Source organism: Orycteropus afer, unplaced genomic scaffold, assembly GCF_000298275.1.
Source record: "Orycteropus afer afer isolate SDZICR_OR568_19922 unplaced genomic scaffold, OryAfe1.0 scaffold00172, whole genome shotgun sequence".
Classification (NCBI taxonomy): Eukaryota; Metazoa; Chordata; class Mammalia; order Tubulidentata; family Orycteropodidae; genus Orycteropus; species Orycteropus afer.
The window spans coordinates 6,065,498-6,087,092 of record NW_006921759.1 but is presented as its reverse complement, the minus strand read 5'-3'; the positions used below and the strand labels follow the sequence as shown (position 1 = coordinate 6,087,092).

The window sequence follows — 21,595 nt, the reverse complement described above, 5'->3', positions numbered from 1 at the left end:
TATGGAGGAATGGACACAGGGAAGAGGTTAACTATGGGAAGGAAGTGGGAGGGGAGCTGTTGCATTGTGGTAAACTGTGGTCAATGTCATGATACAAAGTGTATGTGAACTGCTGTATAGAAAGTGAATTTGCTCTGTAAATCTTCACCCAAATCACAATAAAAAATAAAATAATAATAATGATAATAATAATTCATAGAGATTGTCTGAAGATCAGCAAAAGTTCCTATTAACTTGTACCGATAAAACCAAGAAAAACCAAGGAAAAATAAAAGTCTCACCATCCTCACTTCTAAGGTTGTATTTTCTATGTATTCCTATTTCCCATAAATTGACACACTTAATTGCTTCCTCCTCTGTGCTCCAAGAGCATAGTTTACCCCTTGGAGAGCAAGGATCGTCATCATGGCATAGCTACCTTCATGGTGTGAATAACAAGAGTCCATTTAGCCTCAGGAGCCAGGCCACAGTCTGGCATCCAGTAAGTGTTCAATTCATATTTATTAAAGTATTTGTTTTACTTTGTTTCCTGATCTTTGTTACTTGTAGTTTATTTATCTGTGTATTATCTATATCTATATATAGAGATATAGATATATAGATATAATTAACACAACTGACACTATGTATATAATATCTATGCTATAAAACAGGAGCTCTGGTAGCATAGTGCCTAAGGCACTTGACTGTTCACCAGAAGGCTGGCGGTTCAAACCCACCAGCCACTCCTCGGAAGGAAGGTTGGGCAATCCGGGCAATCCTACTTCCGTAGTGATACTGCCTGGGAAACCCAAGGAGGGGTCGCTGAGTCGGGGCCGACTCGACGGCAAACAACAACAACAACAACAACAACATGCTATAAAACACTATTGCTGAATGTTCACGTAGCTCTATTTTAGAGCAGTGTGTTGGTCTTACACTTTTGGTTGCAGATTGAAACAATTAGCTGCAGCTGGAGAGAAAATTAAAAAGCTATCACCAAAACTATCTTCATCTAATATATCCTTCATAAAGGAAAAAATGTTGCATACTATGAAAGGAATCTTTTGCCCAATTGACTGTTTTGTTTGCATATTCACGTTTAGCAAAATCTTAACTCTTTGCTGCATTTGAATTTTTTTTCCCTTTTTTTGGATTGTTGGCATAGTGCCTAAGGCATTTGACTGCTAACCAGAAGGCTGGAGGTTCAAACTCACCAGCTACTCCTTGAAAGGAAGGTTGGACAATCTACTTCCATGGAGATACTGCCTCAGAAATCCAAGGAGGGGTTATTATGATTCTGATTCGACTTGATGGCAATGAGTTTGGGGTTTTTTTTTGAACTGTCTAACTATACAACAGGTGGTTGTGCTTAACTACCACCATTGTCCAAAAGAAATATAATGTAAGCCACAAACTTGAGCCACATATATAATTTAGAAATTTTAGTAGCCACATTAAAAAACGTAACAATAAAGAGGTAAAATTTATATTCATAATATATTCTATTTCACCCAAAATATTATTTCAACATGTGATCATTCAAATATATTAATGAGAAATTTTATATTCATTTTGAATAAAGTCTTCAAAATACAATATGTATTTTACATTACAGCAATCAGTTGGATCACAAGAGGGTAGTTGTTACTATTATAGGCTGTGCAATTCTACTTAGCTAACACTGCTTGAATATTTACTATGTGTTTTACCTGTGTTCTTTCAGTTAATCCCCACAGCAACTCTGCAGTTGACACTATTGGATTCATTTTACAAACAAGCACAGACTTACAGAAGTTAGGTTATTTGCTTGAAGTCCACTGTTGGGAGTGGTAAAGCTATGATTGGGCATAGAGATCTGACTTCAAATTAATGCACTGAAATAAAATGAAAGCCTTCCAGAGAGGCATTTTGGCAGATTTTGAAGCTTTTTTGAGAAGATGTTGAAGATTAGACACAGGGGTGGGGGCTAGTTAACAGCAGGTCACAAGGTTTCTAGAAACATGTTTCAAAGAAAGAAAAATTTTGAAGCAAAACCTGGGGGAAAGAGGCAGGATTAGTTTACTAGTTAAGAAAGACACTGTCACCCATATCCTTTGGAGTTCATTTATTCTCTGCCAATACGTTTGGCAACCATTAGATTGCCACATACTCAGAACAGAGTTACTTCTCTTTCTTCCATTTTAACCTTCCATCTGTTACATGACGTTTGGGTAAAAGTATATGCTATGGTGACTGGTATGAATTAAGGCGCCAGTCTTCTAACAACCTTCATGCCATGGCTTTGTTATAAAGGTCTGTAAAATATTATCCTGGTGTCATGGATTATACAAATGTGCACAAATGGCAGTTTCCTCCTTTTCCTTCACACAGTGTTAAAAATGAGTAAAATATGTTTCCCATTGCACTTTCCTTGTGCTTAGGGACTCAATGAACTCATTTTAAGTTTCCATGTCTTTATAAAAATGTTTTGTTTTTACTGAAATATGTTTTTGATCAAGAACATAATTTCATGATTACGTGTGTATTTCTGAAGCAAATATGTATATGGAACAAGTGCACAGAGGAGGGCTTGGGCTCTGGTGACTGATCCTAGGAACTGAGGGTGCTTGAGTTCGAACCTCAGCCTTATTACTAACTCATGATTAGATGGTATTAGGAGATGGAACCAGCTTCTACCTTGTTGCCACTTTCTAATAAATATTCTCTTCTCTTATTGTCTCTCATTTCTGGAATTGTACATAACCAAACTCATTGTCATGGAGTCAAGTCTGACTCAAAATGACACTATAGGAAAGAGTAAAACTGCCCCATAGGGTATCTGAGGCTGTAAATCTTTATGGACACAGACTGCACATCCTTCTCCCACAGAGTGGCCGGTAGGTTTAAACAGCTGACCTTTTTTTGTTACCACCCAAGCTCTCTGGTAGCATAGTGCCTAAGGCACTTGACTGCTAACCAGAAGGCTGGAGGTTCAAACCTACCAGACCCTCCTCAGAAGGAAGGCTGGGTAATCTACTTCCATGGTGATACCGCCTTGGAAACCCAAGAAGAGGTCGCTATGAGTTGGGTCGACTCGATGGCAAATACCAACAGCAACAAGCACTTTAACTACTATACTACCAAGGTTCACAACTTTGTACAATGGGAAATGCAGTTGGTTAGCTTCCATAATCATTATTTATTGAAGATTAACATATTGTTTGCAATTTGTTATATGGCAGAAATTCAGCTCCAAATCATGGGATATCATAAACTTCAGACAAGCTCTGCAGCAGCATTAACCTTTTTAAATGTAACTTTGAATGTGTGCCTCACATTTTCAGGAGAGAGCAAAATATTGAGATATATAGTATTGCTTACCCACCCGCATTCTGTACCCTAAACCTTGTAAGGCAGATAGAAAAAGGTATAATCCTTATAATACAGTTAATACCACTAATAATATTTTTTATTTAAAACACATTGATGGACTGTTTGCAAACAGCTCTACACACACCTCATTTGATTATGATGATGTAAGAGATTTGTATTATCTGCATTTTGTGAATGAGGACACTACCTTGCTAAAAGTTATGTGGCTTAATGAATGATTTGGGCAGGCCTTGAATAAAGGTGAGTTTAATTTCAAACCCTGTGCTTGTAAATAGTAGACTATGCTTTGTCTCAGGAAAAAAAACAGCACAGTACTTTGCAAGATTGATAGAAACCTTTGTAGTCGCAGAATTAAAAGCCAGAGCTCTTAGCTTTCACAAGAAGCTTACTATTTATGTTACATTTGCAACACATTCATGGTGCTTCAGTAAAGGAAAGAGCAAATTAGTATAAAAGTGATTGAACCTTGCTTTGATCTTTTTCTGGCTTTTAAAATTACTCCTATTTACTCTTTCCTTTTTTTTTTTTTTTTTCCTTCCCCCTCCTAGGAATATTCAAAAGCAAAGGACTGCATATTTTCAACCTGACTTCTTTAACCAAGTCTGAAAACATTTTGTCTGCCACATTGTATTTCTACATTGGCGAACTAATCAACATCAGCCTGAGTTGTCCGTCATCCCGAGGATGTACACATTACACTCAGAGGAGACACGTTCAGATTGATCTCTCTGCATGGATCCTCCAATCTGACAGAAACCAAAGTCGACTCCTAGGTCATCTTTCTGTAAATATAGTCAAATCTCATCGAGACATCACGACCTGGTTATCTAAAGACATCACTCAAGTCCTGAGGAAGGCTAAGGAAAATGAGGAGTTCCTTGTCGGATTTAACATTACCTCCAGGAGACACCAGCTGCCAAAGAGCGTCCCGCCCTTTCCTGAGCCTTATGTCTTGGTCTGTGCCAATGATGCTGCCATCTCTGAGCCAGAGAGTGTGGTATCAAGCTTACAGGGACACTGGAATTTCCCCATTGGGGCTTTGTCACCACTGGATAGCCACATCAGGGCTGCCCTTTCTATAGAACGGAGGAAGAAGCGCTCCACTGGGGTCCTGCTGCCCCTGCAGAACAATGAGCTTCCTGGGGCAGAGTATCAGTCTAAGGAGGATGGGATCTGGGAGGAGAGAAAGCCTTATAAGACCCTTCAGACTCAGCCCTCTGAGAAGAGTAAGACGAAAAAGAAACAGAGAAAGGGACCTCACCAGAAAAGCCAGACACTCCAGTTTGATGAGCAGACCCTGAAGAAGGCAAGAAGAAAGCAATGGATTGAACCTCGGAATTGTGCCAGGCGATATCTTAAAGTTGACTTTGCGGATATTGGCTGGAGTGAATGGATTATCTCTCCCAAGTCATTTGATGCTTATTATTGCTCTGGAGCATGCCAGTTTCCCATGCCAAAGGTATCAGTCATCCCTTTCCCTTGCTCGCTTCCTATTTCCATAGGCTAGAAAAATGCTGCCTAAGATATGTGTGTCTCTGTGTGTGTGTAAGTTTGTGTTTTCAATCTACAAAATCCATCTGTTCCCTTTTTTGCTGCATTCTACAGTGTAATAGGTAATATGGTTATGCTTGATTTTTTCTTTAATGGTTGTTAAAGTAATATGAAGTCAATACTGATATGAAGAAGGATATGAGGGAAAATGTATGTGGAAAATATGTTGTTGTTGTGGGTTTTTTTTTTTTTTTTCTTTTGCATTGCTTCCAACCATGGTGCACCTTCAGTGGTGTGGTCATGTGTGATTCCTTACCTACAGAAAGGAACAAACCCTGGATGGTAGAAGCCACCTTATGAGGAGATGTTCAGGGAAGGAGCGGACATCAGGGACACCTTAAAGAGCTAATTAGATGAATGCCATGATACAAAATATGTTACAATAGATAGCTTCCTGTAAGATAAGCTGTCCTCAGGGAGGTCAGGATCAGAGGAGGCCAGGTAAACTGGCCTCATGAATACCCTGTCGGATGCTGATTTAGTTTGTTTTCCTGATAAGCATGTAAAAGGAAAGCAAAATAGAGTATGATAAACTTCTTCCAAGATCTGTTTCAACCTGTCAGAGCTTGCCTGTGTCTCTTCCAAAATCAATAGGGACTATCCCTTATCATTTCTGTCCTTGGTATCCTGACAACTATGTTTTCAGCACCCTCCCGGGCCCCTTTATCTTGCACAGCTAGTTCAAGTATCTGTTCTTTTTGAATTTACAGTTTGTAAAATGGAATGGTGCCCTCTGGCCTTCAGTTAATCTTATAGCTGCACTTCCATTCTCATCTTGTAACAGTTTGAACCTTTACTATACAATGAAAAGTGGCTCTAGGAACGGTATTCACAGGAAGAATGGAGATTTTGTGCAAAACTTGAAGTTCATCAGTTTTTCCTCCTGTATAATAACGGAAGAGGAAAAAAAAATCCTTTGCCCCAGTGGGTGACAAACTTTCACTTATGGGTCTTTAAAATAGCATTTTCATGGCTTAGCATTATGATCATTGAAATGTTAAATGTAACACATAGAGAAGGGCCAGCTTCACAAGGCCGGGTCAGCCATGGGCCAGGAACTTGATTGATATCCCATTTTCTTGTTAAATTGTTTCAGATGGATGAACTTTCTACATTTTTAAAGGACTTTTGCCAATTTCATGTTTTGTAAAGTCAAACACAAAGCAAATATTATATGCACTTGCAATTTTATAGGAGTCCTTGTGTGGTGCAAATGGTTAACATGCTCAGCTGCTAACAAAAAAGGTTAGCAGTTTGTGTCTACATAGAAGAATTTTGGAAGAAAGGTATGGAGACCAGCCATTTGAAAACCCGTTGAAAACTCAGCACAGTTCTACGCGCACACACACGGGGTCATCGTGAGTTGGCATAGACTTATGGCAAGTGGAAAGAGGACAGTTATATAAGGGTCATTTCACTGAGCAGACAAGATTTCCTCAAGCTGGGCTAAAATTTAAAAATGTACACACAAGGAAGATGCTAAATGTAATAGGCAGTGATATATCTGTACTTTACAGTGTGGCTTGTCTTTATGACATGGAGAGGCAGGAATGGATTGAAAATCTGTCTCTAACCCATGATGACTGATTTTTAAGTGGAACTCCTGAGTTTTCCAAATAATCTCTTTTATTCTCATAAACAGTAATTTCTTCCCCACTGCCTTCCCTAGGCTTTTCTTTCCCTTCTTGACTCCAGTTTTCAGGCTCAGGGAGCCATGATAACCTGAAGATGCTCAGTTTGCTTTTCAACTCTGAACTCTGTAGAGCTAGCCTAATCTCTGCCCTTCCACAATTATCCCTGTCTTCCCAATTTACCCTTCCAACTCCTGTTGGTTCTACCTACTTTTACTGTTCAAAAATCTTTCTGTGCTTCAGTAGAATGTCACCATGGTTCTCAGTTGTCTAAAGAAAAATAATAAGTTGACACTGATGAGGTATAAGTAAAGAATGTCAGAGGTAGTTTTAATGAGAACAGTATGTTATTGCATAATGATTAAGTGTCATAGCAGGACTTCTTAATTTTTTTTCAAAAATATACTTCATCTTTACTCCAACTTTTTTTTTTTTCCACACATTTCATTGTGTTTTAGGTGAAAATTTTACATAGCACACTAGTTTTCTAATCAATAATTCACACACAAATCGTTCTGTGACATTGGTTGTAATCCCCATAATTCATACAGTTTCCCTACCCCTTCCTGCTTTCTTATCTTTGGTTTTGGGCAAATGTTGCCCATTTGGTCTTGTACAGATAATTGTTGTAAGTAACACATTCTTGCCAGATATTGCTGTTTATTTTATAGGCCTGTCTATTAATTGGATGAAAGGTGACCTCCAAGAGCATCTTCAGTTTCAAGTTAGAAGATTATTTTAGGGCAATAGTTTTAGAAAGGTCTAAACCAGTCTCTTTCAGATTTTCAGAAATCTGATATTTTTAATTATTATTTGAATTTTATTCTACATCTTTTACCCATTCTAATCGGGCCCTTCTATTGTGATCCTGGTCAGTCAGAATGGTCACTAGTGGTAGCTGGGCACCATTAAGTTCTTCTGGTCTCAGCTTAGAGGAGATTGTGCTTCATTTGGGCAATTAGTTTTGTGGACTAATTGCTTCTTTGAGTCTTTGGTTTTCTTCATTCTTCTTTGCTCCAGGTAGGAAGAGACCAATAGTTGTTTCTTAGATAGCTACTTGTGAGTTTTTAAGACTCTAGATCAGACTCACCATATTAAAATGTAGAATATTATATTTATGAACTGTACTTTGTCATATGACCTAGATGTCCCCTGAGATTATGGTCCTTAGCCTTCAAGTTCACTAGTTCAGTCCTGATGAATAAGTAGTTTCTACAAATGTGCCCCTTATGGTGTTCATTATATGTATGAGTATACATGTGGCATTTATAAATTTGCATGTAGAAATATCCACAACCATGGCTAAATATGTATGTGGGTATTGTTGTTGTTGTTATTTGCCGTCGAGTAGGCCCCGACTCATAGCGACCCCTCCTTGGGTTTCCGAGGCAGTATCACTATGGAAGTAGGATTGCCCAACCTTCCTTCCAAGGAGTGGCTGGTGGGTTTGAACTGCCAGCCTTCTGGTGAGCAGTCAAGTGCCTTAGGCACTATGCTACCAGAGCTCCTTATGTGGGTATACTCCTGTATAATTTCCCTAACCTATTTAACATATATATTTAACAAACTATTGTTTGTTATTATTATTGTTTCAGGATTGTGTATGTTATAGCATTTACCAGTTGTCCTTTATTCTTGCACACCTCTCAGTGTCTTCCTTTGCCATGGCAACACTGTTACCACTTGCCTTATATTGTGCATTGCCTTTCCCTTACCTAATTAACACTTGTATTGTATCTATTTAGTGCCCCCCTCATCTCTGATAACCATCAAAGAATGTTTCTTTCTATGTCTAAACTTATTCTTGACTTCTTATGATAGTGATCTCATTTAATATCTGCCCTTTTGTGATTGACTTATTTCACTTAGCATATTGCCCTCCAAATTCATCCATGTTGTGAGATGTTTCATAGATTCATCATTATTATTTATCATTGGCTAGTATTCGGTTGTATGGAGGTATCACAGTTTGTTTATCCATTCATCAGTTGATGGACATTTCAGTTGTTTCTATCTTTTTGCTATTATGAATAATGCTGTGATGAACATGGGTGTGCATATGTCTGTCTATTCGTGTCACAGCCCTTATTTCTCTAGGATATATATACCTAAGAGTAGGATTGCTTGTGGTATTTCTATTTCTAGCTTTTTAAGGAAGCCCCATTCTGTTTTCTATACTGATTATATCATTCTACAGTCCCACTAGCAGTGAGTACTAAACACACCACATCCTTGTTAGCATTTGTTGTTCTCTGTTTTTTTTGATCAGTGCCATTATTGCCTGCTGAGAATGATATCTCATTGTAGTTTTGATTTGCATCTCTCTAATGGCTAATGAGCACGAGAATCTTTTCATCTGTTTGTTAGTTGGCTGGATGTCTTTGGTGAACTACATGTTTATATCCTTTGCCCATTTTTAAATTAAATTATCTTTTTATGATTCAGGTGTTGCAGATTTCTATAAATTTTAGAGATTAGGGTCTTGTCAAATATATTGTTACCAAAAATCTTTTCGTTGTTTGTAGGTTCTTATTTATTTATTTATTTTGGTGAACTCGTTCAATGAGCATAAGTATTTGATTTTTCGGAGGTCCCATTTACCTAGTTTATATTCTCTTCTTTGTGAATTTTTAGTTATGTTGATAGTCTATTTATGCCATTACTTAGGGGCCCTAGGTTTGTTCCTGTATTTTCTTCCATGAACAGTTAGAGCTTCGATCCATTTTGACTTAGTTTTTGTATATACGAGGTGTGGATCATGTTTCATTGTTCTGCAAATGGATGTCCAGTTTTGTGGGTACCATCTATGAAAGAGACTGTCTTCCTCATTTAATGGGCTTCAACCTGTTGTTGAAGATCAGCTGTCCATAGGTGGATGGATTTACTTTTGGATTCTCAATTCTGTTCCATCCATCTATGTGTCAGTCATTATACCAGTACCAAGCTGTTTTGATTAGCATGGTTATATTGTCGCTTCTAAGGTCCAGAAGTGTGAGACCTCCTACTTTGTTCTTCTTCTTCAATAATGTTTTACTTATCTGAGACCTCTTTCTTTTCCATATGAAGTTGTTGGTTAGTTTTTCATTTAGTTAAAAATGTTGGAATTTTGATTGGGATTGCATTGTATCTATGGATTGCTTTGTGTAGTATTGACATTTTCGCAATATTAAGTCATCCTATCCTTGACTGTGGTATATTTTTCTATTTATGTAGGTCTCTTTTGGTTTCTTGTAGCAGCAGTGCTTTGTAGTTTTCTTTGTATAAGTCTTTATGTGCCTAGTTAGATTTATTCCTAAGGATTTTATCTTTGGGGGAGCTATTGTAAATGGTATTGTTTTTCTGATTTCCTTTTCAGAGTTCTCCTTGTTAATGTAAAGGAACCCAGTCAGTTTTTGTATGTCGACTTGTATCCTGCCATATTACTGAATCCTTCTGTTAGTTCCAGTAGCTTTCTTGTGAAATCTCTGGGATATTTAGTGCGTAGTATCATATCTTCTGCAAATAGGGATAGTTTTACTTCTTCTTTAACAATTTGGATGCCCTTTAGTTCCATTTCTTGCCTTACTGCTCTAGGTAAGACTTCTAATACGATATTGAATGAGTGGTAGTAGAAGGCATACTTGTCTGGTTCCAGTTCTCAAAGGGAATTTGTTCAGTCTCTCTCAATTGAGGATAATGTTGGATTTTGGTTTTGTATATATGCCCTTAATTATATTCAGTAATTTATCTCTTATTCCTGTTTTTATTAGGAAAGTGTATAGGATTTTATCAAATGCATTTTTAGCATCTATTGAGTTGATCATGTGATTCTTCTCCTTTGTTTTATGTGTGTGGTAAATTATTTTGACTGATTTTCTAATGTTGACCCATCCTTCAATGACCTGGTATGAATTCCACAAGGTCATGATGTATTATTTTTTTGATTTTTTATTGAGAATTTTTGTGTCTGTATTCATGAGGGCTATTGGTCTATAATTTTCCCTCTGTTTTTTTTTTGCTTCGCTTTTGTATCAGGATTATAAATTCAGAAGTAATCCTTCCTTTTCTATGTTTTGGATTAATTTAAGTAGAACTGCTATCTACTCTTTTCTAAATATTTGGTAGAGTTCTCCAATGAAGCCATTCAGGGTAGGTCTTTTTTGTTGGTAGATTTGTTATGTTTTGTTTTTCATGGACTCTTTAATTTCTTCTTTTGTGATGGGCCTGTTCATATTTTCTACCTCAGTTTGTGTAGATCAGCTGTCCATAGGTGGATGGATTTACTTTTGGATTCTCAATTCTGTTCCATCCATCTGTGTGTCAGTCATTATACCAGTACCAAGCTGTTTTGATTAGCATGGTTATATTGTCGATTCTAAGGTCAAGAAGTGACCTAGCTGTTGTTGTTTGTTGTCAAGTCAGACCCAACTCATAGCAACCCCTCTTTGGGTTTTCACTACAGAAGTAGATTGATCAACCTTCCTTCTGAGGAGTGGCTGGTGGGTTTGAACCATCAGCCTTCTGGTTAGCAGTCAAATGCCTTAGGCACTATGCTACCAGAGCTCCTGTTTATTTAGCTAGGTAGTGTGTTTCTAGAAATCTATCCATTTATTAATAGGTTTTCAAATTTGATGAAGTGCAATTTTTCATAATATTCTTTTATGATCCTTTTTCATCTTAGTTGGTTCTGTTGTAATGTTACCCATCTCATTTCTTATTTTGGTTATTTACAACTTCTCATTTTTTTCCTATGTCAACTTGGCAAATGGTTTGTTCATTCTGTTTATCCATTTATTACTTATTTCTACTGTTTTCCTGTTTCATTTATTTTTCTGCTCTAATTTTTATTATTTCCTTTCTCCTGGTGACTGCAGGCTTCTCTTGGTGCTCTGTTTGAGTTGTAGTGTTAAGGTATTGTTTTTGGCCTTTCTTGTTTTTCAATGTGTGCTTTTATTGCTATAATTTGACTTCTTTGGCATGTTGTGTTTTCATTCTCATTTATTTCTAGGTATATTTTAATTTCATTTTTAACTTCTTCTCTTACCCTTTGATTTTAAAGTAGGGGACTATTCAGTTTCTATTTATTATATTTCTTTTTTTCCTTATTCTTGCTGCTATTGATTTCTAGTTTTATAGCACTGTGATCAGAGAAAATGCTTTGTATTATTTTGATATATTTTTTTAATTTATTGAGGTTTGCTTTATGACCTAAAATATGGTCTATTCTAGAGAATGATCTGTGTTAGTTGGAAGAAAAAGTGTATTATTCTGTTGTTGAGTGGAGAGTTCTATATATGTCTATGATGTCAAGTTGATTGATTGTGTTGTTTAGATCTTCTTTATCTTTGTCAAGTTTCTGTGTAGTTATTCTGTCTTTCATTGAAAGTGGTATATTATAGTCTCCTACTTTTATTGTAGGAGCTCTGGTAGCATAGTGGCTAAGACACTTGCCTGCTAACCAGACGGCTGGCGGTTCAAACCCACCAGCCACTCCTCGGAAGGAAGGTTGGGCAATCCTACTTCCGTAGTGATACTGCCTCGGAAACCCAAGGAGGGGTCGCTATGAGTCAGGGCTGACTCGACGGCACATAACAACAACAACAACAGCTTTTATTGTGGGAGCTCTGGTAGCATAGTGCCTAAGGCACTTGACTGCTAACCAGAGGGCTGGTGGTTCAAACCCCCTAGCCACTCCTTGGAAGGAAGGTTGGGCAATCTACTTCTGTAGTGATACTGCCTTGGCAACCCAAGGAGGGGTCACTATGAGTCGGGTCTGACTCCACGGCACATAACAACAACAAACTTTTATTGTGGAACTATTTTTCTTTTCAAGCTGTTAAATTTTGTTTTATATATTATGGAGTTCTGTCATTGGGAGTGTAAATAGTTATGTCCTCTTGGTGTATTGACCCTTTAATCATCATGCAATGCCCTTCTTTGTCTTTTGTGGTAGATTTTGGCTTAAGGTCTATTTTATCAGAGATTTGTATTGCCACTCCTGCTGTCTTTTGGTTACTCTTTGCTTGATATATACTTTTTTTTTTTTTTTTTCCATTCTGTGAGTTTGGCTTATGTATATTGTTGTGTCTAAGATGTGTTTTCTTGTGGAGGACATGTTGATGGGTCATGTTTTTTTGTTTTGTTTATAATCCATTCTGCTACCCTCTGTCTCTTGAATGGTACATTTCAACCATTTGTTTCATGTGATTATCGATAGAAATGAATTTACTGTTGTCATTTTGTTATGCTTTTTTTTTGTGTGTGATACTAATGGTTTCTTTGTTTCACTTAAATTTCTTTGCTGGTTTCTTTCTTGTGGATTTTCTTTGTTCTTGTTGATATTGGGTTTACTGGGTCTTTATAATTTTCTTTTTTAAAAAAAATAATAATTGGATTTGTTTATTTTCCTCATAGTTACTCTGAAAGTTACCTTTATCTTCCTAAGTTTAAAATAGTTTTTCAATTTTTTATATTACACTGACTCCTTTACCATAGGGAAATTCTATAATTACATCATTTACTCCCCTTCTTTGTTTTGAGGGTGCTCTGGTGTCACAGTGCCTAAGGCATTTGACTGTTGACCAGAAGGCTGGCGGTTCAAACCCACCAGCCACTCCTTGGAAGAAGACTTGGCAATCTACTTCCATAGAGATACTTCATCAGAAATCCAAGGAGGGGTCTCTATGAGTTGGGAGTTGTCATCATTTACAGATTGATGTCTCTGGTTCCATTTTCAGGCTTGAGGCTTAGTTTTGAGAGTGATTTTAGTTTTGAGATTGCTTTACCTAAGTAGATGTCTGGCTGATGTTGTCATGTGTCTTAATCACATATTGTTGTCTGAATGTTGTTGATTCTCTGTTTGAAGGACTATCCTTAACATTTCTTGTAAGGTTGGCCATGTTTTTACAAACCCCTTTAATTCCTGTTCATCTGGAAAAGTCCTGATTTGCCACTGTATTTGAGAGAGAATTTTGCTCAGTATATAATTCTTAGCATAGTGCCTAAGGCACTTGACTGCTAACCAGAAGGCTGGTGGTTCAAACCCACCAGCCACTCCTCAGAAGGAAGATGAGGCAATCTACTTCTGTAGTGATACTGCCTCGGAAACCCAAGGAGGGGTCGCTATGAGTCGGGTCCAACTCGACAGCACATAACAACAACAACAACATATAATTCTTAGTTGGCATTTTTTTTCTTTCAGTGTTTTATATATGTCATTCCATTACCTTCTTGCCTGAGTGGTTTCTGCAGAGAAATCAGAGATTATTCTTGTTGGATCCTCTTTGTAGGTAATATTTCATTTTTCTCTAACTGCTTTCAGTATTCTTTCTTTTTCTTTGGTTTTGGAAAGTTACATTATGATATTTTTGTGAATTTCTTCTGTGATCTCTCCTGTATCTCAGTGGGGTTCATAGAGGTTCTTGGATGGACATTTTCTCATCTTTCATGATATAAAGGATGTCTTGTGCCAGCAAATCTTAAAAAATTCTCTCTGTGCTTTTGTGCTTTTTTTTTTTTTTTTTCCCTCACTTCTGTTCTGGAATTATGATAATGCCTATTTTATTCTTCTTGATTGTGTCCCACATAACTTTTAGGCTTTTTTTTTTTTTTTTCATTTTTCTTCATTCTTTTTTCCGATTGTTCCTCAAACAGATTACTGTCAAGGGATTTGTCCTTTATTTCACTGATTCTGTCTTCCATTGCTTCAGTTCTACTCCTATGCCCTTCCATTAAGAAATTCACTTCTGAAATTTTATTAGTCTTTTAGATTGCTAGTTTTTGCTTTCGTATGACTTCAAATTGTCTATTTACTTTTTAATTTTGTTCTTGTATTGTTTTTCTGAATTATTCTAGAGTTTTGTCTGTGTTTTCCTTTATCCCTTGGAGGTCCTTTATATAAGTCTTTTGGATTCCTTATCAGATAGTTCTATTACTGTTTTTTCCTCATGGAGGTTTCTGACCTTTATTTTGGTCACTTGCTTGAGCCATCTTGGCCTGCTTCCTTACATGATTTGATATTGACTGCTGTTACTGAGGCATTGAGGTGTTATTTCATTTATTTATTGCTTATATATTTGTTTTGTTCTGATTTTTTTGCTTTGTTTCATTTTTATATATCCAAATGGGCAAGACAGGTGTGCTATACTGGCTACTAGTCTGGCAGCACTGGAGTGCTTATGACCTATCTTCTGATTGGTGGGGAAGTAGCTGGTAGTGTGAGTGTGGGTATCTCTTTGCTGCTTTTGTGGGACAGCTGTGGGTGGGTGGGGTGGGAGTTTTCCACCATCTCTTCTGGGTCCAGTGGCATGGGAGTGGGCAATTTCACTAAGTGGATAGGGCAGTGGGTGTATTGAGTATGATGGGTGAGTAGGGGAGACAGGAATGGATTCACCTCTCCTTGCTGGGTCAGTGTTAGGGGGTAGATGGCATGCATTCTACACTACTCTCTGGGTTGGTGGTTTAGGGTGTATGGTGTGAGCTCCCTTTACTGCTCAGTGAGTGGTAGGGCAAGGGTGGATTATGGACTGAGAAGACATGGGAAAGTACACTCTCCCTCTAGCCTGTTTGGTGGTTGTGTTGGCGAGCCCACAAGAACACAGTCACTGCCACTTGCTGGGTTGGGAAGGGAGTGGGAGTCAGATGAGCAATTATGCAGGAGCATACCATAAATACCATTCACCAATCAGGAATGGGAGGCAGGAGAGCAGTTTTACAAGAGTGCATGGTTGCCTCTGTTTGCTGGGAGGCAAAGTAGGCAAAGTGGGAGTCAGGTAGGCAAGTGCACAACTCTGTCCCCTCTTGCACTCACCAATGGGTCAGGAGCTCTCACAACTCTTCTGTTCCTCCCCTCTGTGGTTATGCACTCCCTGCCTACAGTTTTTCTTCACTAAGGCTCAGATGATCCAGTATGTTTTGCCAGCTCTAGATGCTCTTCCCTGTGGTTCCCTGGTTACAAATCTATACTTCTACTACACTTCCCTCCCCACAATGCACCTTCTTGGGCTGCATTGTGCTTACTTTGTCATTTTTCTGGGACTGCTTGCACTTAATCATTACCAACAGTTTTACTCTCTTTGTCATTTCTTTCCTGAGATTCTCACTCTGAGTCATTGTTTTATGTGGTCCCAAATGAGTTCATAGCTCTGTGCTGGCAGGCAGGTCATTGTCAGTCTGCATATCTCTATTTTCCTGCTGGTCTAGTTCCACCTTCCCCTTCATTTAGTGCTCTGTTTTTTCCCTCAACTCACTGCTTGGTGTTTTGGGATCTGAAGACATTTCTTATGCCTCTTCTACTTAGTTTCTCAAGACTTTGTTGTCAAGGGGTCATTCTCTTGCATGTGTGCATGGCATCATATTGAATGGAACTCTCAGGGCTTCCTCCATGTTAAGGTACCTACTGATTACCTGTGGATTTTGTTAATATGCAGGTTCTCATCTAGTGGGTCTGGGGATAGAGTCTGAAATTCTCCATATCTAACAAGCTCCTAGGTGGTGCTGATACCACTGGTCCACAAGCCATACTTTGATTAGTGGAAATTGAGTGTCAAATCCTTTCGACTTGAATCTTGGTTCCACCATTTACCAGCTATGAATCCTAAGGGAAATTAACTCTGTACATGTTTTTTTTTTTTTCCTCATCTTTAAATTGGGTACAATAATAAATAATAATATATACATAATAGAAACAGTGTAAAATGTAGTTGACATAGTAGAGCATCTGGCTCCTAGTTGTTTCTCAATAAGTATTTGCTATTGACATTTTCATTAATGGCCATTTTAGAGATTGAACAGAATAGAAAATTAAATGTAGGAGGTTAAAGAAAGACTATATATGGAAAGGGATCAAGAGAATAAAAGTTGTAAGGCAATAATAGTTTTCTGAATATCCCTAGTTTTTTTCAAACATCACAAAGCCTAAAATAGGATTCTCCCTGAGGGTTCAACAGCCCATAAGCTCTTGCAGTAAACCTTCTTTAGAGAGTAATCGAATCAGGAGTGCATCAGTTGAAGCAACTGAACTCATCATACTATTTGTCAAAACTTGGAATGGCATCAGAACTCTAGGGAGACATAACAGGGGTAAGTGTGGAGTTTTCTCTGTAAGCTTCAGATTTACTTTTGCCAAGTTGAGAGTGGAAGTTTGGCTGTTACATGGAGTTCTCAATCTCTCATCAATTTGTGTGGATCTGCTTAACCTTTAAAGCTTTGTAGTGGTTCGTCTTAAGTCTTCCAGGTTTTGAGTCTTTCAAATGGTACCGTAACTAAAAAGAGGGAAACATGAAGCAGTATGAAGCTGCTCTATTAGGGATAATTGATAATCATCATTGTTATCAGTACAGTGTCCAATATAGTATGCAGAATAACTAGTTAAGTAAAAATACAGTATGCGCAACAGAGGAAAATAAAGGTCTCTGACCAGATCAGTATAAACATATGTGGAATAATTGAGGTGCCAAAGAACTTTCAGACTTTAGATATACATTTTGCCCTAGAGAAAAGCTCTCCCAGGCTAGACTTCTCGGTTGGCCCTGTTTCCCTTTGGCCTCCTTAGTGAAAGCCTGCTCTATATGGCCAGGCTCTTCGTCTGCAAAAGTCGACAACCTGTTCTGTAATTCAAAACAGCTGTGTTCTGCCTTTCCCAAATTCCAGGCTTTGCCCTTTCACTGATTTCAATTAGATAGTTTCTGGACTATCACACCCATGTGGGCTGAACTGCAATAGTGTGGAGCAAAACTGCATGGCCCAGGTCAAGAATGAAAGTTCCTAGCTGATGACATACTCTCCCCTGCTAATGCATTTGTAATCAAATTCAACTTGAGGATATCATACACAGCTTGGCAGGTATGTGCCTAACCACTGTAGATTTCATTCACAGACACGGCAGTTTGGATTTTTCTGATTTCTAGCACTTATGGCCAACCTGTTCTCCCCAGGAAAGACTCCTGGAATTCTGCCATGAGATGAAAAATACCCATATAACCAAAACCAAGTTCTACGCACCTCCTCACCACCTTAGCAAAGATGGAAAACAGAGATTTCAGATGAAAATGATGCAACCATTGCTATTGACAGAGTTCCAAGAGAACCATCAAGGAGTACAGGAATGAAGTTATTTTTGTAAGGAATGGTACAAAAGCTAGGAAAAGCAATGACAGAATTATGCAGCAAAGAATCTAAATACTTTGACTAAGTCTTCTATTTAAAACAAATTCATCTTTATAAATTCAACAAGATATACCTCCAATCAATTTCCTAATTTTCAATGCCACTTTCTGGTCATGAAGATCCACTATAAAGAAAAAAAAAAAAAAACCACTGAATCTTAATGTACTGAATTCAAACCAAAAACTATGTCCATTACACATATTTTATTGGTTGCTGTCAAGTTGATTCTGACTCATGGTGACCCTGTGTATCACAAGTAGCACTGCTCCATAGGGTTTTCTTGACTATCATCTTTATAGAAGCAGGTTCCAAATGCTTTCTTCCATATCACCACTGGGTGGGTTTAAACCTTCAAGTTTTAGGTTAGTAGACAAGCACAGACTGTGCCACCCAGAGACCTTAATATGCTGGATTACCTAAGCAGAAAATTACTTAAACTGATGTTGAAATCATGTTTCACCCTCTTTAAAAAGAAACTGGTGAGGGAAATAGCACAGGTTTGCTTTGTGATTGACGTATTTGTTAAGTTATGTAAAGAGAATTATAAGCAATGGGATTTGAACGATATATAAAAAAATCAATATGGACTGACAATATGCTTCAAACCAGCAAATTACTGCATGGATCTTTTGTGCATGACAATTATTTCTGATAATGTCAGATTGATCAGAGGATTCCACAGTGAGGGGGCAGGGGAGGAAAGGAGGGAGGAAAAAAACAAGAGAAAATCCCTGGAAAACTGAGAGGTCCATAAGACACACCACCCTAGAATCAAGGGCTTGTGTCTAAATTCCATTCAGCCTACCAGAGACTACTCATAGTTTCTGAATCTACTTTTGTGAGTTAGAGCTTATAAAAGGGGGGGGGGCAGGAATTTTCCTAGGAAACACCATGAATATTTTCCATATCTACACTGGGTCATTTGAACAGAACCTTTTATTTTTGTCATAGGAAATCATTTCCACAGAAATAGGTAATATGGAGGGTATGCTATTTCTTATAAGTATTTCATTATGCTACAAGTGTTCATTCAGTGCCTCGAGTATTCACATTTCTAGGCACTGGGAAACTGCAATGTATGGAACTTGTGCTTTCATCTAGTTAAACAGATCCACTTTGTATAAAATTTAATATTCCAGGAGTCATTAAAATGTTAGCAATAGCAGGAAATGTTATAAAATCTATAATCTTAAAAAAAGGTTTTGGATTTTATGCTAAGCTGTTTGGATTAGCAAATCTTAAGAATAACTAAACAGAGAAACGTGGATGACCACAAAAGTTTTCTTTAGAAAATAACTATAATGATAAAACAACCAAACAAAAAAAAAGCAGTGAAACAGTTGTCATTGAGTCAATTCCAATCCACGCTGATCCCATGTGTTTTAGAGAACTCCAGTCCATAGCATGTTTATGGCTGTGATTTTTTGGAAGCAGATCACCAGGCTTTTCTACTAAGGTGCCTCTGGGTTCGAACTCCCAATCTTTTGGTCAGTGGCCCAGTGTCGAACTTTTTGTGCCACTCTGATAAAATAACAAACTGAGGCTTTTAGGCTGTATTGTACAATGCTGATTATTTGCGCCCATTACACGTTGTATTGGTAATATAAGACACATAAGGAGCTCTGGTAGCACAGTGACTAAGACATCGGACAGCGAGCTAACCAGAAGGTTGGCAGTTCAAACTCACCAGCCACTCTGTGGAAGCAAGACTGGATGATCTACTTCTGTAAAGATTTACTGCCTCGGAAACACAATGGGGGTCACTGTTAGGATCAACTCGATGGCAGTGGGTTTGTTTTTTTGATTTTTATAGGACACATAGTATGTAAAATAAATATCATAGACTTCCTTTCCAGGAGGAAAAAATGCTCTGCTTTATAAACTTAATTAATTGAAAGTTAACTATTCTTTTTAACATATGAATTCTCCTGAAAGTAAGTAAAAACAGTTGTCAGTCATTAAAACTAGTTTTCGATGATTTACGCCTATTAAGAATGAAGGTATGGACTTAGGTATAGATAAATTGTTTTCACTAAAATTGAAAGATATGGTGATAGAAATCAGATTTGCATCATCCGCTCCCCCCCCTTTTTTTTTTGCCATGAAGAATGTCACATTTTTACAGTATGCCAGCTTCTATATTCTTTTATTCTGCCTTGGCTTATATGGACACTTAACCTTTTAACTTTTTCCAGTTTCCCATACTAAGATGTTAGGAGTATAAAATTAAAATACCAATTCATTGGGGCAGGGGTGCCTCTGAGCCATGACAAACACGGCTCAGAATCCTGAAAGTGAAAAGCCAGGGTTTTGGCCTAAATCCCACTACTGAATACATATGTGCTCTCAGGCAAGTTACCAAATTTCTGTTTCCCAAAGTGACCTAAACAAAACTGATTTTACCTGCCTGAAAAATACATTGCCAAGAAAAGTGATATTGAAATGTGTGGCATTTCTCATAAAAAAAACAAAACTTTTTTTTTTTTTTTTTATCACTTTGGTAGTATCTGAACATTCTGCGCTTACAATTCTTTTAGGTAGCGTGGAGCTATATAGGGCTCTTTAAATAAAACCATATGTTTCAGATGGATGTTAATGGTCCCATTTGGCATTTTCTCAGGGAAGAAAGATTTTACCCAGGCTTCTTTGGCCAAACTTCTGACATCCATGGGATAACCTTGGGCCCCTAGGCTATTCCCAGGAGACTTGACCCACTCTTGTTAGATAAAAGTCTACCAAGTTTAGTTCTGAACACATGGAGCAACAGTGACCCCCAGTGGTCAATGGTGTGGTCTTCTTAACTCCAGTTTGGACACCTTGAGTAATTACATAGTGAAATAATCACTGTCCAATTCATACCTTGGCAATTACTAAACAAATCAATGCCCCTCTGACCTGATTGGTTTTTTAACAACAAAATATAAACATTTCTATACAACAGTGCTTTAATATCTCCATTAATAGAGTGCTTCATGATTTGTGTAGGGACAAGAACAAATCCTTTTCCACTATGTTCTGATATTGAAAATATCCTAGAACATATTTGTCCCCCTGATTAGTTCTGAGTACAATAATTCTTTGTAATTAAATTATTTATTGGAGACTTGAGTTCAATCCTTTACTCTGCCACTTAGCAATGATTTGACTTTAGACATATCATTTAAGATTTTTGACTCTGTTTCCTTATCTGTAGAATGTAATTTTGTCATAAGGATTTGAGATACAATGTGTGACATGCCTGATGTGTAGCTGGCACTTAACAAATAATAACTATTTTGGTGGTGGCAGGTAGAAGATTGGTCTGAATGTGGAACAGATGCAATCACAACTATTATATATTTGAAATTAATTCGTGATAGAAGAATTTTATGTGATAAGTGGTAAGGACTAGAAAAGCAGTTCCATCTAATACACATATATCCTTCTCCCATTTCTTTTTCTAGTCATTGAAGCCGTCAAATCATGCTACCATCCAGAGCATAGTGAGAGCTGTGGGTGTCGTTCCTGGGATTCCTGAGCCTTGCTGTGTGCCAGAAAAGATGTCCTCACTCAGCATCTTATTCTTTGATGAAAATAAAAATGTGGTGCTTAAAGTATATCCTAACATGACAGTAGAGTCTTGTGCTTGCAGATAACCTTGCAAAGAACTCATTTGAATGCTTAATTCAATCATTATTTTTATGGACTTTTTTTTTTTTTGCACTGCCAATGCATTTTGTCCCAAAAGATTTTTTATAGTCAAAAGAGAATGAGCAATAGACTGAAGATTTCTACCAAGGGGAATTGGACTGTACTCTTTTTTTTCCTCCCTGAATGTAACTGAAAGCAAGATTTTAATAAATATGGATATCTACTTCTTTTTTTAATCAAAAACACTCAAAATTGTCACTCAAACTGTTTTTAGAACCGTTAGA

The 21,595-nt window shown here is 37.6% G+C and overlaps 1 protein-coding gene across 1 annotated transcript in view; it reads left to right on the top strand.

Moving 5' to 3' along the window:
• The window catches only part of BMP3 (bone morphogenetic protein 3), a 40,859-nt gene extending 19,543 nt beyond the window's left edge, over positions 1–21,316 (top strand). Inside the window, exons 2-3 of the mRNA XM_007946831.2 lie at positions 3,903–4,813; positions 21,125–21,316. Coding sequence (XP_007945022.1) covers positions 3,903–4,813; positions 21,125–21,316 — 1,103 coding nt within the window. The remainder of the gene's footprint in view (positions 1–3,902; positions 4,814–21,124) is intronic.
• The last annotated feature ends 279 nt before the right edge of the window (positions 21,317–21,595 follow it).